The sequence below is a fragment of the Pteropus medius genome, unplaced genomic scaffold, assembly GCF_902729225.1.
Source record: "Pteropus medius unplaced genomic scaffold, Ma_sr-lr_union100, whole genome shotgun sequence".
Lineage (NCBI taxonomy): Eukaryota > Metazoa > Chordata > Mammalia > Chiroptera > Pteropodidae > Pteropus > Pteropus medius.
Window position 1 is genome coordinate 28,503,503 of NW_024354875.1, and position 24,308 is coordinate 28,527,810.

A 24,308-nucleotide genomic window follows, 5' to 3' on the forward strand; every position below is an offset into this window, starting at 1 on the left:
CAGAAGCCATGGTGATAATCTGGGCTAGCAATTTGTGTCTGAAGCCAGGTTGTGTGTTGTATGGTCAGTCTTGTACAACTGACTGCTTAACCTGTGAAATCTGATGTTATCTCCAGTAGAGAGTGTCAGAAATGAGTTGAATTTTAGGACACCCAGCTAGCGTCAGAGAATAGCTCATTGGTATGGGGGAAATTACCCTGTTCCACACATTGGAATTGGGTCTGGAACCCAAAAGAATTACATAGACAATGGATTTTTTAAATAAATGAATGATATTACAATGCCTCAAAAAATTCCTAGAAAATGTATTATCAAACCCAGTGGCATATATGTATGTATATCTATAGGCAAAATTACATGTGTATATATCTATACACACAGATAGGTATATATATATAGTTATCTCTTTCTACATATAGCAAAAATATCAATAATTAAACCAATATTTTAATCTAAACCCAATATGGTATTGGTTTTATTTCTCAGGAGAGTTCTTTAATACTAATATTAATACCTTCCAGATAGAAAGGAAACATTCTTGAGTGCTATTCAGGACAATCCAGTAAAAGAAAAACACAGAAGTGACCATATGGACTTAGCCTGACATAGATGTCATTGTGATCCTTGGTAGCAGCAGTATTGGTGAAGTGTTAATCAGGAACAAAAGCCTGATTAGAGAGAGTTGAAGAAAAAAAAAAGTGAATAAACGGAGATGGTGACTATAAATAAATTCTTCCTTCTCGTATATATTCAATGCATGTTTCTTAAGTAAATTTTGCTTGAGGAGTATAGAACCACGTATGTTTTTCCCATAGCACCTAATGAATTCATCCGGACAGTGTAGGTACTATCGAATATTTGTTAAATAAAATGTTATATATGATTTTAGTCCAGAAAAATGAATCATATTGCTATTTAGTAGAGAGAAAGGCATTCCAATGTTTACCTACAAGTGGGGTAGAGAAACCTGTATAAGACATAAAATTTGCTTTGAAAACAGTGTAGAGACCTGCTGTGTAGGTTCAATAATGGCCTCTAGAGATATCTATGTCCTAATTCCCAGAATCTGTTAACGTTACCTTACGTGGGACTTTACTGATGTAATTAAGATGAGAAGATTTCTTTTGGTTACTTGGGTGGGCCCTGAATGCAATCACAACTGTCTTGCAAGAGGAAGCACAAGGAGACTTGGTCAGAGAGAAAAAGGCAAAGTGAAGATGAAGAAGAGAGATTTGAAGATGCTGTTAAATGGAAACAAAGTTTTGCCAACTCAAAAACTGTGCCTTTTGGGGTATTGATTTTAAACTGGCTATTAAGAAAGAAATGATTCAGAACGAAACTTTGACCATTCCTCTCTTCCTTTCTAAGAGACTGAGAAGAAAAGGCCTACTCCAAGAAGGAAATTTTAGGATGCTCACCTTAGCCTCATTTGAATCAAGGTAGATAAAAAGGTACCAAGCAGGGCCTGGTAGCTAAATCACCCACTGTGTCCCATCGAAGCAAGAATTTGCCTGCCATGTATGTTCTACTCTTCCTCAATTACCTGCAAATTGCCCAGTCTCACTTTTGAAATCTAAGATCCTGTTCCTCTCTTTTTTTCTTAGTCCAAAATGTCATATATACCCAATTTTACTTCACTGTCTTTGGAATTTTCCTGCTTATGTGAATTCTCTGTATGCACATATTAAAATTTGATTTTCTCCTGTTCATCTGTCTCTGTTAATTTGACTATTATCCCTGCTACGAGAACTGAAAAGGTGGGGGAAATGTATTTTTTTTTTTTTTTAGCTCCTGCATTGTGCTGCTAGCCTTGAATATAGAAGAATGCAAGAAATGCAACTCTAGAAGCTGGGAAAGTCAAGGGAACAGATTCTCCTCTACAGCCTGAAAAGAAAGAGTGACCCTGCTGACACTTAGCTTTTAGCTCCCTTAAATTCATTTTGTATTTCTGATCTCCAGACTGTAAAATAACAAATTTTAGTCATTTTAAGCCACTAAATTTGTGGTAATTTGTTGTAGCAGCAATACTAATATACCCACCTTCCTGGTATAGGGGTTCACTCTATGGAAGACTTAAAACAAGATTTGATTGACTATGTGGAATGTTGGGAGGTCATTTGAGTAACACTCTTCTAGATCTTTGACAATATTAGGAGTCTGAGTCTTATGCCTTGACTCCTAAATGAGCACTAATAGTTTTTACATGAAGAATTAACTGGACATGTTTTTCTGATAACAGAAAGGAAAAGAGAATGGGCATGGGAGTTTTAGTGAGTAGCTGAGTGAATCTATGAATGACATGATAAGGAATATAGGTAGTGGTAAAGAAAACAGGAAAGGGAAAAAGTAATCGTTAAAAGGAATTTTTCAAAGTAAGAGTGATCATGATGACAACACCAAGGCAAAGTAAGTAGGCATTAAGTTAAAAAGTTTAAAATGATTTGACAATGTTAAAAATGGGAAACTAGAAAGATACTGCTCTTGGCAGAATTGGTAAATATCAGAAACATTAATCAGTCAATCGATCAATCAGTCAATCAGGCAGTATTGGTAAATACCAGAGACAAACAAACAAACAAATAAAAAAACAAAACAAGACTGTTATGGTGGGAAAGATTAATGGGCCATTAGTTTATTTTTTGCATTCCGCATGAAAAGCTTCAGTAGAAACTGAAAAATCTGAATTTGCAATTTTGATGAATAAGGCTACAGATAGATTTGTCTGCATGAAGCCCTGGCAACCGATGAGCCATTTTAGAATAAAGAGACAGACAAAGGTTGAAAAGTTAATAAGAGAAGGAACTAAAGTATAGCTTGGAGAACATCACATAGCAGAAAGGTGTCCAGCTATATGATTTCTACTTTAGTCTGACAGCCTAGGTATATATCAGATTTCATAGAATTAAGCAACAGGTAGTTGAAAAGAAAGAATTGGGTTAACTCTGCATGTTTCTTCTTTATGATTCTTTCCATTTAGGTTACAAATAGCTTTGACTTCTTAATTTTAGGGACCATACACCTAATGGTTTGACATTTCCTTCTCCAGGCAAGGGTCTATGATGGACTAATTACTTTTTTTGCTAATGAAATTCAGGTGTTGGCTCCGTCAATATTGTAAGCTGTAATGTTGGTATTTCATGGTCCCAGTCTTATCATCTGTGTCTTGGGAGCCCAAAGGACTTATACATTTTGTCTGATTCTCTTTATGCAAATCTTTAGGCAGAGATGACTCTTAAGGCTAACTGTATTGCTTCTCTCAATATCTTTGCATTTGATTTGGAACAAGACACCCGTTGAACTTAATTTTGGAATTCAGGTATTCATATACAGGCTTTGATGAAAGATTCAGTTTTCTTCATTTCCTCTTTCCATTATCTTCTTTTATTTGTTTTCTGTTTTTTCTTTCTACTTAATGGGGAAAAAAAGAGCTGTACTTCAGCTTTCTCAAACAACATTCCATGACTGGCCAAATCAGACAGCTCTAGTAAGGTTAATTTCAGATCTTCTAGAGTCAAGAGAAGATGAGTGATGCTCCATTGACCATCATTCCAAATACCAAAATAACAATTTTATTTTAATTGTGAAACTGCCAGGTGCAAAATGAATCACCACGTAGTTTAATGAATTTTTACATTCTTCTACTCAAACAAAAATAGAACAACAGATGGCCATAAATTCAGGGAAGCTTAATGAATTGGCAAGTTATGACATAAAGTAACTTGGAAAGGAGTAACTTAAATGAGTATAAACAAAGGAGGAAAATCTTCATATTATTTTGGAAAATAGAACATATTGTGATTTATGATCTGTTTTCTTTTAATATTTCCTTGATATGATTAACTTAAAATCAGATTCAGATGAGTACAACTCCTTTTATAAAAATTTTTTTAATGTGGCAAAAACTGGTGTTTGATTCTATCTGAACTGCAGATTACTCCCTTAACTCTCCGATTTTACCCTCAAGAGGCACAGTGCCATGTACATTTTGGGCCAGGCACCCTGAAAAGTTCAAGATTCTATAATAAACAACACTGATGAGGAGAGCCTCTGGGACGGAAACTGTAATCCCTAGGTTAGGACTGAGTCATAAATTTCTCACTGAAGTTTGCTCTATATCCTAGAATGAAAATAAAGCATAATAATTTGATATGCAAATGCCAAAGACAGAGAAAAGACGAGAGAGTATTCTTCAAGGATTAGATGATTTATGGGTAGTGTACTTTACCATATATTTTTAAAAATTACATTTTCTTACATTAAGCATGTATTTATTGACAGACCTTGTCCAATACATACAGAAACTGCAAAAATGTCTGATTGTTCCATACAATCTTGTAAATAAGGCCTTGTACCCTCCTCCATGGCCAATCAAAAGCAGATTTTTCTGAATAAGGATATATAGTATGAATATAACAAAGGTAAAGTTGCACAAGTAGCCGAAAAGTTTTTATGGAATGCTGACCTATCTACTTTATAGATCGATTTTAATTTAAGGGTCCAAATTTAAATTTTGTACAACACAATGAGATAGTTATTAGAAAATGACATTGCTATTAAGTATATTCACTGGGGTGGTGTGGGGGGCAAGTCCCTACGGAACCTCCAAAAACCAAAGGAGTAATAAAGTATAACTTGAGAGTTTCCAAAAAATTTTAGCTTCTTAATTAGAAGAAAATAGATTTTATTTTTTTTTTACTTTATTCAACCTACAGCATCAGTTGGATTCAACTATACATTTTTTAAATCTTTATAACATTTTTATAGTGTACAGGGCAATAAAAGTGATTTTTTCATATTTTCCTCTGATGTCCAGTTTAAATAAGAATATATTAACAAAAATAAAAGTTAAAAAAGTAGGAGTTGCTCACACCTCTAAGAATATTGGAAAATTTAGAAAAACACAATAAATAAATTTGTTTTATTTAGGCAAATTTTTTTACAAAAACATTTTAAATTTAAAACATTCATTTAAATATTAAGATGCAAAAATATGATCCAACTAATAAACCTTCTAAAATTCATGTTTCTGATTTTTAAACATTCATAGATATAGTTAAAGTAACATAATACATAACTTAAAAGGGTTCTTTGTCAATCTCCATGGCCCTATGTCAAAATAACTGTGTTCTATTCTTGTCTGTCATTTGTTATTCATATTATAATTGGAAATCACTAATTCTCTCTGAAATATAATATTCTCATCTGCAAAATGGGAATATAATATGATGCCTTAAAAGGATTACTGTGAGGATCGAAGAAAATGTGAGAGAAACTAATTTCCAAATTACAATTGAAACATAAGATATTACTGTTATTAGGGCATTTATTATTTTCTACCCCCCCCAAATTATTGAAGCATGTACAAATTTATGAAGCAGCATATAAAATGCTGATACTAAGCATCAGACTTCCATGATGGAAAAACATGTATATTGGAACAGGTTCAAACAAAAACATCATCTACTCAACAAGTATTTACGAAATGTCAGGTGCTATGCTGGGAATAGAATAGTAAACAAGATAGAAACAACCCTTTCCCTTATCAAGCTTACAGCTGAAAGCAGGGTCTGTAAGACAGGGGTCATCTGATACGTATTAAAAAATATATTTCTTGCCTTACTTTAGATTTACTGAATCACAACCTCTGAAAACGGAACTCGGGAATCTGCATTTTCAAAAAACATCCTCTTAAAGAAGATGTGGTACATATATACAATGAGATACTACTCATCCATAAGAAAAGATGAAATACTGCTATTTATGATGACATAGATGGATCTTGAGTATTATGCTAAGGAGAATAAGTCAGACGGAAGGGGATGAGAACCATACGATTTCACCCATATATGGGACATAAAACAGCAACAAATGAGAAAACAAAACAAACTCAGACACAGATGACAATATGGCCGTTACTAGAAGGGAAAGGGTCTGGGGGGAGGATAAAGAGAGTGAAAGGGATCAAATATATGGTGATGGTAGGAGACCAAGCTTTGGGTAGTGAGCACAAAATATAATATATAGATGATGTATTATAGAATTGTACACTTGAAACTTATGTAATCTGATTAACCAATGCCACTCTAATAAATTTAATAAAATTTTAAAAAGACATCTTGAGATATTTTTAGGCATACTAAAGTTTGACATCAATACTCTACAATTTACAAAGCAGTTTCCATGGAGTTTGACTTGTATTATTAGTGGACCAAGAAAGTGCCAGCTGTCATTTTTCCCCCTGTTGTTTATTTGGTAACTCTAGTTACCAAATGGAAGGATTATGGCATTATAGAAAGTGGGCAAGATTCTCAAGATATGGATTCTATTAAAGCAATATTGCACTGGACAAGTTAAATGATCAAGGAAAATTTTATTCAAGACTTGCAATAGGGAAGAGAGGTTTGACTCAACTCCACTGAAACAAAAGTGGAAGTTTTAGGTGCTGGCAAGAACCAATTGAAAAGTAATGGAGAATATTGGTGGGAGAGTGATCAATGTGATGAGACCATTTGTGTTTACTAATTGATGGTTACTGGCTTTAGCCTCCTATCCTTTCCCAGAGACTGGGAAATAGGGCATTATCTTTCTTAATGATTGCACTTCAAAAATATGGCTTCTAGGTCCTTGAGAAACCCATGTTCCTGGGTTGTAAAATTGGCAAGATTTAATTCTCAAAAAACAAAGAAAGAATTTACAGTTGCAAGTTTTCTTAAGTAAATGTACTAAGAAAAGCAAGATCAGGAGCTTAGAGTTAGTAAGAAATCTGTCTAAAGCTTAGTCAAGCTGAAGAAAAAGTTAAGGCTGCTCTTGGTTAGTTTAACAACTGTCTCTGTCATTAATTGTGTGAAATTGAACAGGCCATCTTCCTTCTTATGACCAGGACAATTAAAGTGATTACAGGGCTTCTATTATACCCATAATGCTAAAAGTCAGTGCTTCAAAGGCTATTATTATTTAGCCATTATGCAGTTATTGTCTTACTGAGTTTTAAAATATTATAATAATTTTTAAAATAAAATTTTACAATAAATTTCATGTATACAGTACATTGGTTAGACATCTATAATGTTCATAAAATGATTCCCCCAATTGCTCCCTCCCTCCCCTGTCCCTCCACTTAACCATCATATTAATGCTAACTGCATTCCCTCTGCCATACTTCCCGTGCCCAACTATCAACTACTAATTTGTACTTCTTTAACCCTTCATCTCATTCTCCCAGCCTCCCAATCCCTCTCTCCTCTGTCCACAAATAAAATATTGTAATAATTTTGAAATTGTGTGTAAATAACCTGTGGCCCTCCCCCAGATTCCCAGACCTTCCCTTTCAATACTAGGCTCATGTTCCTCTGGTATTAGTTGTTAAATATTTTGAATATCACTTCTTTATGTTATAGTCTACTATTCTATAGTTAGTCTGAAAATGACTCTAGTAAAAACTAGCAAAAAAAGAATTCCCAAGATTTCAATATGTCATATTTCTCTAAAAATTTATACTAGCCACTGTAATATCTCCATTTTCTCAAAAAGACTCTGATATTCAATAATAAAAAAAATTCCCCTTTATATTCAATTGAAATCTATTGATTTACATCCTGTGCAAAATGTGCAGCAGACTACAAAGGAATTAAAACATTAACTTACTTTTAAGGTTTCTCATTCTACTAAAGGGAGAAAGATAAGTGACTTATCTAGAAAGTGCTAATTCTGATTGTAGGTAATAGATGGATTAGATCTGAGGTGTTTGGGAGATTAAGACCATTTTTAGTAAGGTACATTTGGGGATGGTTTGCTTGGATAGAAGATGATTTAGGGGACCCATTAGAACCTTCTTCAAATATTTAAAGGTTTTTCATGTGGAAGAAGAATTAGACTTGTTCTGTATGGCCCCAAGGCTTAGAACAGTCTTAACTCGGGGGAAAGCTACAGGGATATTTGAGGTTAATGCAAGAAATAATTTTTAAAATTAGAGCTAATGCCCTGTTCTGTTCTTACACAGCACTGCTGCCAGAGCACTTCCAATGAATTAAATCAGAGATTAATTCATTGGAATCTCTTATCAGACTATAAGATCCTGGACAAAGACAGCATGGGATTTAATTCAATATCTGGTGGCTTTTTTTTTTTTTTTTTTTTTTAAAGCACATATCAAGTATTGGTGTATATCAGTGAATGAATTAATAAATAAAAGTAAGTCTTTTTTAGATAATGTTCCAGTCCAGTCTGGAGGGCCCATTCAAAGATATATTGTAGAAGAGATATAGGTATCAAATAATTCTTTAGCCTCGGCAAATTAACGAAGCCCAGCAGAAATGTCTCCTTAAAACATGATTCCCTAAAGCAGCAGTCCTCAACATTTTTGGCAACAAGGACCAGTGCTCCTATGAGAATCTGATGCCTGATGATCTGAGGCAGTGATGCTAGTTCTGGGGAGTGGCTGCAAATACAGATGAAGCTTTGCTCACTCACTCACTGCTCACATCCTGTTGTCTGGCAGGGTTCCAAGTAAGCCATGGACCAGTACTGGTCCTCTGCCCACAGGTTGGGGACCCTGCAAAGGGTCCTGGACGCACATTCAGCACATTAGATTTCAGACTTCAGCAACCAGGTTGATGTACACAGATCAGATATGTGTAACGCCTAGAGAAACTCTTTAATTCAAGTCTTAAAGAAAATACCAGTGCCTAGTTGAGAATGAATAAACGGATATTCAAGTTGAGAATGAATAAATGGATATTCCTCTGAATTTACTGTACAGTCAAATATAAGTAGTATAATTAGGCTCTGATGTAAACTTGCAGTCTTTCTCATTATAAAAAGAAGGGAAAGTCTTCCATCACCAAAATTGGATAGTCAATGCACTTTTGGTTTACTTACTCATCACGTCACTCCTTAGAGTAAGGCTAGCTACTATAAATTAGTCAGAGTAGCTATATAAGATGAGAATTATTTTCAAGTCCTGGTCTAAGGAAATACTCTATTTCTAGAAAGTCTAGTGTGCACTATTTTAGGTCTTGCAATGTTCATCTCTCTCCCACTCATGAACTTAAGTTGACTAGGCTGGGATGATAATGTGCTGAAATAATGTCCTTTGGCACTATTTCCAAATAGTATCTACTAATATGGTTCCTTAAATTCACTTTTAGAATTAATAATTATTAAAATTCATTTTAAAATTAATAATTTCATTTTACCATATGGCATGATATTTTAATGCATATTCAGATTTCTGACTTCCTTCTTAGGAACTTAATGTTTCACAAAAATAGGACTCTTTCTCTGGTTTGAGCATACTGTTTTCATTTGTTAAATGTCCTGAGTCTTTGGAGTTGGGAAGGATGCATTAACTCTTCTTGTAGAAAGAAAAACTTGAGTGACACGTAAAAATGGATCTCTCACTGGGCAGAAGTGGTGACTCAATGGCACATCCGGTTTCACGCCATTAATTTACTCTCCTGGGCCTCTAAACACCAAAAACTCAGAGAATGATCCCGTTACAACATTACATGGACATTATGGTCCTCCACACCCATTCCAGCTGCAAAGCTTTAATTTGGTCTTTATAATTTAACAAAAGTATAAATGAAGTCAAGAGGAAGAGGCATGATGTTTGTAAAAGGTATGATGACTTTTTTTAAAAGAAGCAGCACAATGATGGTGATTCCCACTTGGTTTTAAATATACTAATACTTTCTTTTCTCTCTTTATATCTAACCAGTCACCTTACTTGTCCAATATTCTATTTGAGTATCATTTCCAGATATATTAAGCACATCATTTATAGGAGCTCTGAATAAAGTGACACCCAAACTGTCTTTTATTCCTCTATATTATGTAGAACTGTCTCTATATCCTGACCAAAGTCAGGATGTATTTTGTCTATCAAGTTCTCTGTGTCTACTGTTCTTGTCACACTGTCATAGACAGAAATTAAGTAAATTTGACAGGATTTATTTTCACAATGCCAAGCAGATTTTACCCAGTTGTCCATAATTTTCTAAGTGGCTGCAAATTGATGCTTTGATAATATGTTTCAGTAAGTTTCTAACTAAATAGTGATGATGACAGGTATATAATTTTTAGGGTTATCTTTTTTTCTTTAATGTTCCCACGGTGGGAAAAAGAAACATGCTAAGTACTGCATTTAGTCTTTCCAATATAGTTAAACCCCCAAGTCCTTTCTTAATTAAAAAATACTGAGTTAATTGTTCTTCACTAACTTTGGCAAACTCATGAAAAAATGTTGTAAGTCACCAGAACTTGCATTTCAGAATGTAACTGGTATATGAAGTTAGTCTTACAATAGAATCTGTATATCATTCCCCATATCTTTTTCAAATATATTATAACCGTCCTATATTTTAAGCTTTCAAATAAGATTTAAACTTATAACTTGAAGGCTAGCTAAATTTCACAGCTATTTATATGATTTATAGTCCTTTTAATGTAAGAATATTCATTGGTTAAACATGTAAGATTTAAGATACTACACTAAAATGTATTTCTGCCATTGAATTCATTTATCCCCCACAAAACAGGCAACATTGTCCTGAATAATATATCACTGTAACAATTATATATGAAAACATCGACCCCGGAATAACATCTCTTACAAAGACCAAAGAAAAGTCAGACAGTTAATTAGAATTTGGTGATTACAGTCTCAGGAGAAAGACTTTTAATAAACTCAATTGAAATAATATATAGTTTAAATATATAAAATAAAATTCTCTCAAAAACAGTGGTCTTTTACAGTTTGTAGCAGAAGATAACTGACATTTTAAAGCACTTTTTGGGTGCCAACCACTTCACTTAAATACTGCTAACAGTTTTAATAATACTTGATTTCCCAGATTTCATTGCAGATAAGACTGGCTATGGGATACAGTTCTGGCCACTAAGAGGTAGTCAGGAGTTTCTGTGGAGGAAAGTAACAGAAAGCATCTTCACTAAGGGAAAGCATTTGGTCCTTCTTCTTTCTTTCTTCTTAGAACATGAATGCAATTTTTAGGAGTGTGCAACTATTTGGTAAACTTGAGGATGAAAGTCACATGCTAAGAATGATAAAGAAAAACTGATAGTATAACTTATCCTGGACTACTTCTGAATTCATATATGTATGTAAATACTATGATATGGTTTTAAGCCACTGTGGCAAAAATTTCTATAATTTGTAGTCACATGAAATATGAATAGATTTTAAATGTTATGATGTACATAATGTTTGTACAGTGATTCCCAAACATTATTTTAGTCATAATATGATTTATTTAAATTACTTTATATAATGTATACACCTTAAGCATAAAAGGATTAAAAACATTGCTTCTAAGTTGAGGGAAAGATGCCGAAGGGGCATCCGTTCTAAGCACACCTGACTGTCCTGCTTCTGGAAAAAAAAAATAAACAAGAGATTCAAATTACAATAAGACTTTGTTGTTTACTAAGGTTTGAATTGCAGACCAGAAAGGATGGAGTGCTCATCAGTCAGAGGCTGAAGACCACTACATTTTGAACATATCAAAATTTCAGTTTTTCTCTTAGAGATGAAGAAAATCCAGAACCCCCCTGACAATTGCCTATATTCCTTTTGAAAGGAAAAGCCTGGTAAAACCCCGGTAGAATCGATAATAGCTCAGGAAACTCAGTACAAAAGGGGGAAGTTTATCTGACAGTTCTAAGTTAGCAAACTTCAAAAGGGTTTCTAATAAAATATATTTGAAAGAGGTCTTTGTGTTTGTCCAGCAAAATAAGAAGGGCTTATTCATTTGCTAAGACTTCTTTAACTACTGACATGCAGTGCTGTCTTATGGAGAGGCTAATATCTTTACCATTCTCCTCTAATACAGGTTTCACAGGCAACTCTACTGGACACCCAGGTCCCTACAGAATACAATTTGTAAATTATTGTTATTGCCTCTGTTTTATTGAATAAGTAGTGGCAAATCTTATTAGAGAGGTGTCCTACTACAGATTAAACCTGTTGTTGATAGCTAGAGAAGTGACAAGGTTCATCTCAGTGTAGGTGAAGGGCTCATTAAAAGCGATCCTCCTCAGCAAGTAAGAATGTTAGGAATATCTATAGAATCTAGAATTCAAAGTGAGTAGTCTCATTTATGTTTTGAAGATTTTTTTTAAAAAAAGAAAAACCGATACACCCCTAAATATAGGGCATCTGAATGAGAAAGGAAAGTGTTTCTAAATCCCTGGGGTAATTTTGCTGAGACCAGTCCTGACCCAGCACCCATAGGCTGGATGTTGCCATAGGAAGTGGCTCTGGATGTGAACAAAGTTGTTCTGAGGACCCTGTTCTAATCAGAATAATTCTTGGGAACGACCTCCCTCCAAAACATTGTTGTGAATGGGCATGAGCCTGGAACTCATTTGGACCAAAGCAGAAGACTCTGGACCTGTCATTGAATTCTGGACCGAACCACTGTGGACAGCTTTGCCCACAGGAACTGGTGAGATGCACTGTCTTGGCAAGTGCATCTTTTCCCCAAGCACACACCCAGCCTCATCCTGAGCAGCTCCATGACTTCCAACCAGGATACTTGATTGTGGACCCCCATCACATGAGTCAGTTCCCCAAAGTGGGACCTAGAGTGTTAGACTCACCTCGTAAGCTGAGGATTTCTTGAAAATATAAAAGTTAAGAATTTATAAACTTTTTACTATCCCCTTGGCATTCAGGGAAAGGACTGGGGCACATTCTTTGAACCCAAAACTCTACTAAGGACCATCCAATTTATAAATGTCTAAAGAATACAAAGCCCTGAGAGACCGAGTGACTTGACTGAATATCTTTAGGTGCACATTTGCCTCTGGACAGGTGGCTCTCATCTCGGCATTTCTAGTTTTCTAAGAGAGTAATTTTACCATCTATTTTCATTTAATCATTTGACTTTGACTTTATTTCTGAAAATCAAATCTATCTTTAACAGATAATCTCTCTCCACTAAAAATTCAAAATTAATTCAATTCTTTAAAATTCAAAATTAGTTGATAACCTTTGAGAAAAGTTTTAAATATGTTGATTGGTTTTTTGTATTATACTCTAAAGAAATGTTTCTACCGAATGTTATTTCTGGTGCCACATAAAGAGATTATTCTGATATTGTATAACACTTTCAAAGTTCCACATATTCCCTCTAAGAAGTGTTCTATACAACTATCTCAGGGAATTATGAGTCCCATTTTATTTCTGAGGAAACTCAAGTTCAAGGTCATGTGGTTGCTGATTGAAAAATCTAGGGCAATGGTCTTCGTACACTGAGTCCTAGTTCTATGTATTCTTTGCTACTACACTATAAGCAGCATGTCCAAATTATCACATCCATCCTTACTGCTCCGTTCTTGGTCTCCATCACATTCACTTATTGAATAAGAAGGTGATCTTGATGTTGTTTCTGTTGTAGTTCATCACCTGAGGAAAAAAAACCCTTAGATATTCATTTGCCTCTTTACTTACAGAATTTAAGCAATATCTGAATCTATGTTCATTTCAGGGGGGACTGATATTTGCATTACATAATGAATTACCAAGTTCCCATTTCCCTTTGATTTGGGTGCATTTGAGGGTGGGATGGGGAAAGGGCCATGAAGTGTGGAAGCACCAGGGATTAGGTTTCTGCCTTCAACACAAGTACAAAAATTCTCTTCACCAAGAAGCCTATTTTAATTTTTTTTTTTTTATCACAGTAGTCATTTACCAACATACTTTCTATACTTTCTGATTACTGTTTGTATGATTTTCATTGACATGTTTTTCTAGATTTTTTTTGTGGTAAAATATACATATAACATAAAATATACACCACTTTAACTATTTTTAGGTATACAGCTCAGTGGCATTCAGTTACATTCACATGACTGTGCAGTCATCACCACCATTCATCTCCCGAATGTTATCACCTCAAACTCCCAAACTGAAACTCTGTACCCATTAAACAATAACACTCCCTTCTCTTCTCTTAGCCTCTGGTAACCACTATTCGATATTCTGTCTCTATAAATTTGACCTTTCCAGTTATCTCAGATAAGCGGAATAGGATAATATTTATCTTTTTATGACTGACTTCTTTCACTTAGGATAATATCATCCATATAATAGCATGAACCAGATTTTCTTTCCTTTTTTAATTGTGAATAATCTTTCATTCTGTGTATATACATTTCGTTAATGCATTTATTTATTGATGGACATCTGGTTTGCTTCCTCATTTTGGCAATTGTGAATATGCTGCTATGAACATAGATGGGAAAATAACCTGTTTGAGTTCCTGTTTTCAATTCTTTTAGGTTATACCCTGAAGTAAAATTGCCGGGACACATGGTAATTGTACATTTAATATTTTGAAGAACCACCATACTGTCTTCCAGAGCAGCTGCACCATTTACATACCCTCCAGCAACATACAAGGGTTCCAGTTTCTCTATACTCTCACTAACACTTTCTTTTTTCTGCTTTTTGTATGTTGTTTTATAAATGCTTTATAAGTCCTTAGTATAGTGCTGTTCCCACTGTAAGCTGTTCCCAAGTATTTATTGAATTAACGAATGCTGTTGTATCTTCTCTAGTTCATTGATATTTCTGTTAATATACAAAGTATTTTTTTTTTTAATTTGGAGTCCACGGGCTTCAGGTAACAGAAGTGGTGCTTTGTAAGATTCCCAGGCCACAGTCCAGACCTATGGAATCTGCAACACCATAATCTGGGCCTTAGGAATCTGCAATGTTAACAGCATCTCAGGTGATGTTGGTGCATAAAGCTAAGAAACAGTGCATTTGACCAGACTATAAACCCTTGAAGGCAGGACTTTTCTAATCCTTTGGTAGCTTTTCACAGTAAACTCTAAAACTGTTTTTCTTTTTTGTTATTAATATTGAGATTCTTATTTTAAAATTTACAAGAGCAGGTTCGAGTTGATTGTTTTCCTACAGATGTATTCTGTATGTGAGCATGGTAGAAGTTTGCCTGTATTACAGAATATCCGCTTAGTGCTAAGTTACAGGTTTGTCTGGTACCTGGCCTCTATAGGATAATCCATAAAACATTTAATGATAACTTCTTTTATTAAATACTAATTATCCACGTCCTAAAGACAGTTTCCTGGGATACTGTGGGATCGGTCCTTTGACCGAGGATGGGTTTTTGTTCTATAGAATTTGGAAACAAAAGCTGCTTCAATCAGCCTTTACCTGGTAAACCTTGTAAGCTGAGTACCCAGCACAAGCAGGGGTTATGGTCGAAAGTGCACTTCTCTGTTCCATGACTTACTAAATAATGTAGCTCCCAGAGCTATGAGAGATTTGGTGTCTTGTAACCACTATCTAGCGACGTATGTCCATCATGCTTGATATTCATTAGTTAGATGAGATCAGTGAGTTAAAGAACTGTTAAATTTGTGTTTTCCTTTAATGGATATGTAACTGTGGTAGCCGAGGCACAGAACAGGAACTTGACAGAAAAGGACATGGCGGTAAGATAAGCTTATTGCAAATATACAACTTCATAAATTCTTTTAATAATTTGTCTTAGCAAGGTGCTTTGCCAGTTTTCTTAATAAATGTGAATGAGATAAAAGAAAGAAAAAATAAACAAATGCATTATTCCTATGTTTTTCTTCATATATTGAATTATGCATGCATCTTATCAGTGGCAAATTAAGTAATGTACTAATTTTAGGTACATTTTCAGAAGGAAAACTAATTGAAAATCTGTTTTAATGAATAGACATAAAAATTAATAAAATTGGCAACATCTACTATTAAAACTTTAGTTAGATTTTTAAAATATATGTTGTAAATGCCATTTCTTTGAAACTCTCAGATCATTTCTTTCACATTCTTATCAGGTAGGTGTTCAGCAACTATCTGCCAAAACTAATTAAAATTTTTCCTGCTCAAAATGATCAATTAATTTTTTTTTGACATTTTTAGTTATTGCCTTTAGGATTTTTTTCTCTGAAAAATAAAAAAAGTGCTGCCTGAGAATATTTTGCAATCGCAACAAAAGTATTGATACTTGGTAGTAGAAAATGTAACCAAAACAAAAATAAATTAAATTGCACTAATGTTACTATTATAAACCTAATACTTCAAATTCTTATTCTTTTTGGAAGGTGCTAATTGCACTTATTTCCCTGACCTTAACTTGTTACAACAGTTGCAAGACTGAGGATTTCCTTGGCAGTGAATCTGGCTCAGTGACAACATAAATTTGGCAGGTTCTTGGAAACCTTTTGTTTTGTAGTTTGAAACTGCAGCTTGCTGATTCTGATATGCCTTACGATCTTCTTATGTTCTGTCATCTTGTTGGAATCATTAGCTACTGTTTTAAAGGAGTCTCGCATTATATTGCAAAATATTTTTCCTTTCCATGCACGTGGCTATAGTTACCATGCACCTATACTAAAATAAAGTTCTATTCCACAATACATTTTTATTCCACTCTGATGTCTTTTTTATTCTTAAATTGGTAGACCCTTCTCATTTTGATTAACAACAAATTTCTAATTGTAATTAGTATTAAAATTGTTAAAATATATCTGAAAAAAATTTCTATATTATAGTCCTGTTGAAAGAGCTTTAGGAGACATTCTGATCTCTGAAATGTAATGTTTAAGAGGATGGTGGGTGTTGGGAAAAGAGAGAACCTGTAGAAACCAGTAGAAATAATGAAATGGAAACAAGCATTTGGCAGTTTCAAAAAAAAAGTAAATTTATTTATTACTGAAATTATTATATGAAACAGCTCTGTCATGAAATCCAGGCCCTCTGTTGCATTCTGTTTTCAGAACTCAAAATAAATGATTAAATAGAGTGAAACAGCCCCCTGAAGAACTCCACTTATCTTCATCTGGCAAAAGGCTTTCCATCCGGGCCCCTATAGGAACTATTTTGAGGAGATTTCTCAACTTTCTGGAGCGGAGTTTGTATTCTTTTCCAAAATAACCTTTGGGTGGTTACTTGACAAAGAGTGTCATGATTTTAGAGCAATGGAAATGACATCACTTGTAGTCAAGCTCAGGTATCATTTCATAGAAGCAATATAAATAAATGTATATATAAAACCACCAGAGGGAAAAAGGAGGGATTGCATGCTGATTCTAGGGAAGGTTTGGTAGTGCTGTAATTTAAAACAAAGATGACTGCAGTAAACTGACTCTCGGGTTTGAATTACCTCCAATGGTCATTCTTTGCTGAAAACTGAGAACTGAAAGCATTCTCAGTGAAAACTGAGAATGTTGGAATTTGATGCTATAAATATTTGAGTAATGGTCAGTGGAAAATTTAAAAATATTCCAGAGAAATTCATAATTGTTTTAAAAGACATTATTTTTTTTTCTTCCATAGAAGAAGATAGTTTGTTGCTGCTAAAGACAGTATTTACTTTTTCTTTAAAAGTGTGGAAAAGTCTATTGCCTCAAATCCCAATACACTAACACAATTATTTTTATCTTGTAAAATGCCTTTAGTTTTAGGACATATGCATGTATTCTAAAATAACAAAATATATTCACTTTTGTGTATTTGCTTAATATTATACTGTAAATTTATTTTAATATTTCTGTTTTCTTCATATTTACTAGTCCACATGGCTACTTAATTTTATTTTGTTGCCAGACTATAATTTATTAAAATATTCTTCTTGCTTTGAATTCTAGATTTTTTTTAATGATAATCAAAATGCTGCAAGGGACATTTGTATATAAAGAATGTTCTTCAGTTAAGATTTTTGTTTAGGATAAACTTTCCTTTTTGGCAATACAAGTTTAAGGTGTCAGCATTTTTGTCACTCTTGCCATTTATCAGGCCGTTTAAGACTTTTCACTTGCTATCATTCTGTAATAATCATGTATTTCTTAGATTTGCAAATGTGTTTCAAATTGATAAATAACTCTGCTTTAAACTAGAAACACTCTTAGTAGAAAAGTATACCAAATTCAAAGCATGTCTTCAAATATAAAAAAAAAGAGTTATGAATTACAAGAAGTCTTAGTAAATCAACCATATAAGACTATTTACAAAGCTTGTTTAAAATTTGACTTCAGGGAATTTCAGTGGAATGGGAAAGCATTTGGTAATTTTCCTTCTCGCCGAGTTACTTAGACTTAATTTTTCTTTGAGCAGATTGGCGCGCTTGACAGGCAAAATCATTGTTGTTCTTGTTGTTTTATATGAAATGAGCCACAAACCTTATATTATTATTATAATCAGAAATAAATTCAATGTTATAATAAGAGAGACAGGAGATAATTCTTACAATTATAGAGATCACAAAATATAAGGACACCTTTGTGAGAATCTAGTATTTAATACACTGACAACTTAGTTTCAGATAAGTCTTTCTTTTTCTTGCTTAAAAATTCTCCCTCTACACACTTGATACTCTTTCACATGAGAGAGCAGGTCACCTGGAGGAACATGAACTAAAGTCTTTAGAATCCTAATGTAAAGTCAGTTTTTATGTATATACTAAATCTTGGCAGATTTTCTCTGTCAATCCAGGCAAACAGTTATTCTATTAGCATTTCTCAAAATATGGATTTCAGATCTCGTTCCTTAAAATCACCTCAGATGCCTATTGAATAGTGAGCTATAACATCTTTGATAAGTCAGGAATGATTCTCTGAAGGAGTCATGCCTTAAGTTGAGACCAGAAGCATAATTAAGAGATACTAGGAGAACAGGAGAGGGAAGACTGCTGAAGCCAAAGGAACAGAATTTGCAAAGTTCCTCTAGGAGGAGACAAAAAAAGGAATATATTACACTGAATGGGCAGAGTGATTGATGGAATGAAGTCTTTGTTGAAAATCTCTTAAATTACCAAAATCATCCCCAAAACAAGGAAAAATACAGAGTTCATTTACTTCGGTTAGACCAAAACGATTTATGTGTCATATGTGACCGTGCAAAACAGCACATATTTCTATAGAAATGCCAATATTGGCTGTGCAATACTCCGATGCTTTTTTTTTTTCAAGTCATCAGTTAATCCTGTAGCTTCCATGGACATTTTTTTCAGTTTTATTCTACCTCTGTCTACCTCACTACAACCTCAGTTTCAATGACTCAACATAGTGGTTCCTAACTTAGTGAAGGTGCTCACTTGACAGAGGAAACCGAAGTCCAAAATTCCTGAACTCAAATTGTTCTTGAGCATTACTCACCTGGGTGGCTAAAGTGGCAGGCAGGGCCCACCAAACCCAGCAATAGGATTCTAGATATGTGAACAGAAGTAAATGCCATGTGAATCGAAGTTTGTCTTACTGTGTGAAAAAGGGTATATATGTGTAACCAACTGGTGACCTTTGCAGCATGGTCACAAGGAAACCACCTCGGAATCTTCATTTCAACTCAGTTTTCTTTTTTTAATTAAATTATTTTTATTACAAAATATACAGTTACCTTCCTCAATTCATATCAGATTCTGACCTATTATACAATTCCCTGAATGCTGGGAAAGTCTTCTTATTTTATACATAAATGTTTCGGCTTATCATGTGGTCTTTAACAGATGCCAACTATTTTTTAATAAAATAAAAATACAAAAAAAGTTATTTGTTAAATGTAATAATTATTAACATAAATACTTTAAAAATTTCTCAAAGTCATGACTTAGATGAATAATTAATCAATTTCTACATATATATACACTAAGAAAGAATCTGAGGCTTGCCTTTTATAATTAGTGAATTTTGCCTTATGTCATGATTTTGATAGAAGACAACTCCTGAGGATGTTATGGACACTTTATGATAAAAGATTCTCCCATTAGATACATTTAGAGCAACAATGAATTATTTGAGCTTTTTGTCTGAAACACTTTTCAAAGTCTTTAAAATGGAATAAGTGCACATTGTAGTTCTCTCGGAATGGGATAAATATTAAGTTTCTTAAACTCATTTAGATAATACTCACTATAATGTTTCCTGAAGAACATCATGGAAAACTAGAGTTTAATAAGACTTTTAGGGAAATGCTATTTTCTGCCATGTTGTTTGTCATTTCCTGACTAGGTTGTAAAGGAAGAAGAGTTGTTCCCAACCACATGCCATACCCTGCTAAACTTGATAATAAACAGTGGCATGTATCATTGTGATAATACTGAAAATGTGTTAGCATGACTTACTTTTAGAATTAAGAGTCAACAGCTCTTATTGAACAAGTGTATTATAGCAGTCTGAGTCCAATCAGGAAGTAGAAACCACACAATAAGTTAAATAGGAGAAGTTTAACAAAAAGAATTAACAGCTACGATGGAAGCGTAAACATAGTATAGAAGGAAACACTACATGGTCCCCTAGGGCCAAGGCAGAGTCACCAAGGAAGGACAAATCTACAAAGGGTTTAGACCTCCTAGGAAGAGGTGTGTGGTTCAGCCCCCAGAAAGCAGAGAAATTGGCTAGTTTAGCCAGGTTAGAGCTGGTCTGGAGTTTTCAAACAAGCAATAGGCCACTCTCTGAGATTCAGACTTAGCAGATGATGAGCAAAGCCATGCAATAGCAGTCTGAACACCTGTCTGGGCAAGAGGCCTTCAGGATACATGAGCTGTGCAGGGGCTGGCAGAGGGAACAGCACATCTGTGTTCATCTCCTGGGCCACAGGCAAGCTGCATGTAGACTGCTCAGAGGCGTGCAGAATTTATAGCTGCTGCCTGTGTGACCCTCCAGGCCACAGGTAGCTATAGTTTGTTTCCACGTTGAGAGCGCTGTGGAAAGATTATCCCCAGTCCAAAACATAAAATTATAGATGGGTGGTGTTCAATGCCTGTGGCCGGGAACTGCCACTGGCTGTTCTCACATCTATAACCCCCTGACACCTCTCCCGCGCAAGAAATTTCAAGGAGCCTCTTTCATCTGCAGTGTTCCTCCAGTGCCCCCTGCTGAGAAAGCTAAACATCGAGCACACTTTAAAGAGAAATGCTTAAAGGGATTCAGTTGTTTATCATGGAGCATATACTGCAGGGTGCACTTGGAGCTGAGAGGCAATAAACTCACAACTGACATAAGTATGCCATTTATCATTTATAATGATGGACTATGTGGCAGAGTGCCTTACCACCCCATGTCACTACACAACATAAATGCTGATACTACTGTCTGCGTCTCTCACTATCCTTTCCAAATGGAATAAAATGTGAAGGAATGACTATCAAATCACTTGTTTATTTGTTTGGTTTTTAAAAATTTATTTTGAAATAATTATAGATTTGCAGGAAGTTGCAAACAGTGAGGAGAGATCTTGTGTATGCTTTACTCAGTTTCCTTCAATAGTTAGCATCTTACATAACATTCCATTTTTAAAACGAGGAAATCAACATTGATACAATGTGTATATATACTTGTGTGCCATTTTATCACATGCATAAGTGCTACTTTTATTTGTAGTTATTCTTTATAACAATGGCAATTGAGATACAGTACTTTTCTAGCCCCTCACAGATATCCTCCCTTTTGCTATCCATTTATAGTTAAACCCACCCCAAGCCTACATTCATAACCCCTGGCAACTATTAATCTGTTTGTATACTATCTATAATTGTTTTCATTTCAAGAATATTATGTAAATGTAATTATACAGTATGTGACCTTTTGAAATTGGCTTTTTTCACTCAGCATAATACCCTTTCATGTATATGCTAGATAATGATTTAATCTATTCTGCAATCTCTGTCCTTTAATTCTTTTTAGACCCTTTACATTTTATGTAATAATTGATATTAGAGCCATGCACAGCTTAACCACAGGGATATGTTCTGAGAAATGCGTCATTAGGCAATTTTGTAGTTTTATCGACATCATAGAGTACACTTAACACAAACCTAGATGGTGTAGCCTACTACACACCTAGGCTATCCATTAGTCTATTGCTCCCAGTTTACAAGCCTGTACAGCATGTTGCTTACTGCACAAAACAACATGAGATTAAGTCAAGTACAAGAGAAAATGATGCAATCAAACACACCGATAAGCGTGCGATATACAAGACTGCTGCCAGCATTACACAACATACTGTTTCACAGCAAGCTTTTTTTATAGATAGAAGTACACTCTAAAATAGTGGTAAATAATATAGTAAATATATAAACCAGTAACATAGTCATTTATTAGCATTATCATAATACTACTTATAGTATTATGTACTATACACAATGAAATGTACTATACTTTTGTAACTGGCAGCACAGTAGGTTTGTTTACACCAGCATCACCACGAACACGTGAGTAATGCATTGCGCTCCGACATTACTACAGTTATGACATCGCTAAGTGATAGGAATTTTCCAGCTTCATTATACTCTGCGGGACCCCCATCATGTATGTGGTCCATTCTTGACCCAGATGGCATTATGAGGCTCATGACTATATCGGGCTTAGGCCTGTCATTTCAGTGATTATATCTTTGTTCCATTTTTTTGTTTCACTCTTTCCTTTGCCTGCTTTATGTGAATTACTTGTCTATTTCTTAGAATCCATTTTGGTTTATCTGTGGTGTTTTTTAACCTAACGCATATATGATGGCTTTTTCAGTGATTTCTGTAGGTATCACATTATACGTATGTAACTTATCAGTCTGTTGGTGTCAACCCATTGCCAGTTTGAATGAAGCGTAGAAACTTTACCTTCTTTATCCCTTTACCCTCCCTAGTTTACAATAACTCCTCTTAATATATCGAGAACCATTTCAGACAATATTATACTTTTTGCTTCAACCATCAAACATAATTTAGAAAATTCAAGAGGAGAAAGTCTGGTACATTTATACAAGCTTTTACTCTTTCTAGTGTTCTTTTTTCATTCTTAATGTTCCAAGTTTTCTTCTTTACAATTTTCTTAGTATTTCAAGAACTCCCTTTCCCATTATTTTAGGATAATTTTGATAGTCATAAATTATCTTAGTTTTTCTTTGAGAATGTCATCATTTTCCATTTGTTCCTGAGGGATAATTTTTATAGAAATAGAATATGGTGCTGGTAGTTATTTCTTGTAGCACTTGAGAAATATTGTGCCACTTCTTCCTGGCATCTGTGGTTGCTGATGAGATATTCGCTGTCATTCAAATTGTTTTTCCCGTATAGATAAGGTGAATTGTTTGATGTGGGGGGAAAAAGCCCACACATATTGTTGGTGTGTTTCAATATTTGCCTGAAGTACGGCGATTGTATTTTAAGCATTTTCTATCTTGCTCAGTTGCCCCTTTCTCACTTATTTGGCTAAAGAAAGCAAGCGTTTCTTGGATAATTTTCTTCGTTCCCATTGGTGTCTTTGAGTTACTGACTCTTCCAGCCACATGTTCTAGATATAAGAGACTAAAAGAAAACCCAGAAAATTCACAACCATATTGTTCTTCAAATCCCAAAGTCCAAAGGCAGTTTGCTTTCCTTCTACCTTTCAATGTACCTTTATTTTTTAAAATAAAATTTCCAGGGTTTTAAGCTTCTTTTAGTAGAAGAAATAGAGAAAAATATGTTCATTCCATCCTTATATAGAACCAGAAGTTCTAAATCAGTTTTAAGTATTAGGATATTCTTTTCTATAATAGAAAAGTGATTTTGCTCCCCCACTTGCCTATTTTTCTTCCTCTTAGCTTTTCATTCCTAGCTATGCAGGAATGGCTCAGAAAAAAAATTCTTTCATTAAATAACCTTGTGAGGTCACTATTGCCAGCTGTGAAAATGTCTCAACCATTCTCTTGTTAATAAGATCTTTTTCGGCGTCCATTTACACATGAGACACAGACATTTCCAGCATACGTTGATTAAATTCTCAGCATATGCTGATCAGTTTCCCAAACAGATATTCAAGTCTTGTTTGGTTCTAATGTTTTATTGAGACTTTCTATAATAAGTGACTAATCCAAACTTATTAATGAGCAATATTATTAAAGCCAAACATTTCAGTCTGTTCAACCTGAATTTGTGGCTTAAAACACCCACTTTCTTCTCCAAAGCACTCCAGTAGGAGGCTCATGTGTAACATAAATACTTGAGTGATTAAAATGATGATGTTTTAGGCCAACTATGAGGTTGGGAGTGGAATTAACAAATATTGAGGGGTTTAATACACACTAGAAATTTTATATACATTATCTAATGTATTCTTCAAAATAAAGCAATGATGTATACAAAATCCATTTACCAAAGAAGCTTTTGCAAGGTCATACAGTTAGTAAAATCCAACCTGGAATTGAATTCCTGCTGTAAATATAGAGCTAGCCAGCAGTTCATGGACCATTAGTAGACCAATAAATCAATTAACTGGATAGCAAACATTTTTTTTTTAATTGAAGGATGTCAGAG

General features: G+C 34.4%; 1 protein-coding gene across 1 annotated transcript in view; it reads left to right on the plus strand.

Annotated features, from left to right (window-relative positions):
• The first annotated feature begins 15,383 nt into the window (after positions 1–15,383).
• Positions 15,384–24,308, plus strand: part of XIRP2 (xin actin binding repeat containing 2) — a 248,604-nt gene continuing 239,679 nt past the window's right edge. The window contains exon 1 of the mRNA XM_039855563.1: positions 15,384–15,483. Coding sequence (XP_039711497.1) covers positions 15,478–15,483 — 6 coding nt within the window. The 5' untranslated portion in view covers positions 15,384–15,477. The remainder of the gene's footprint in view (positions 15,484–24,308) is intronic.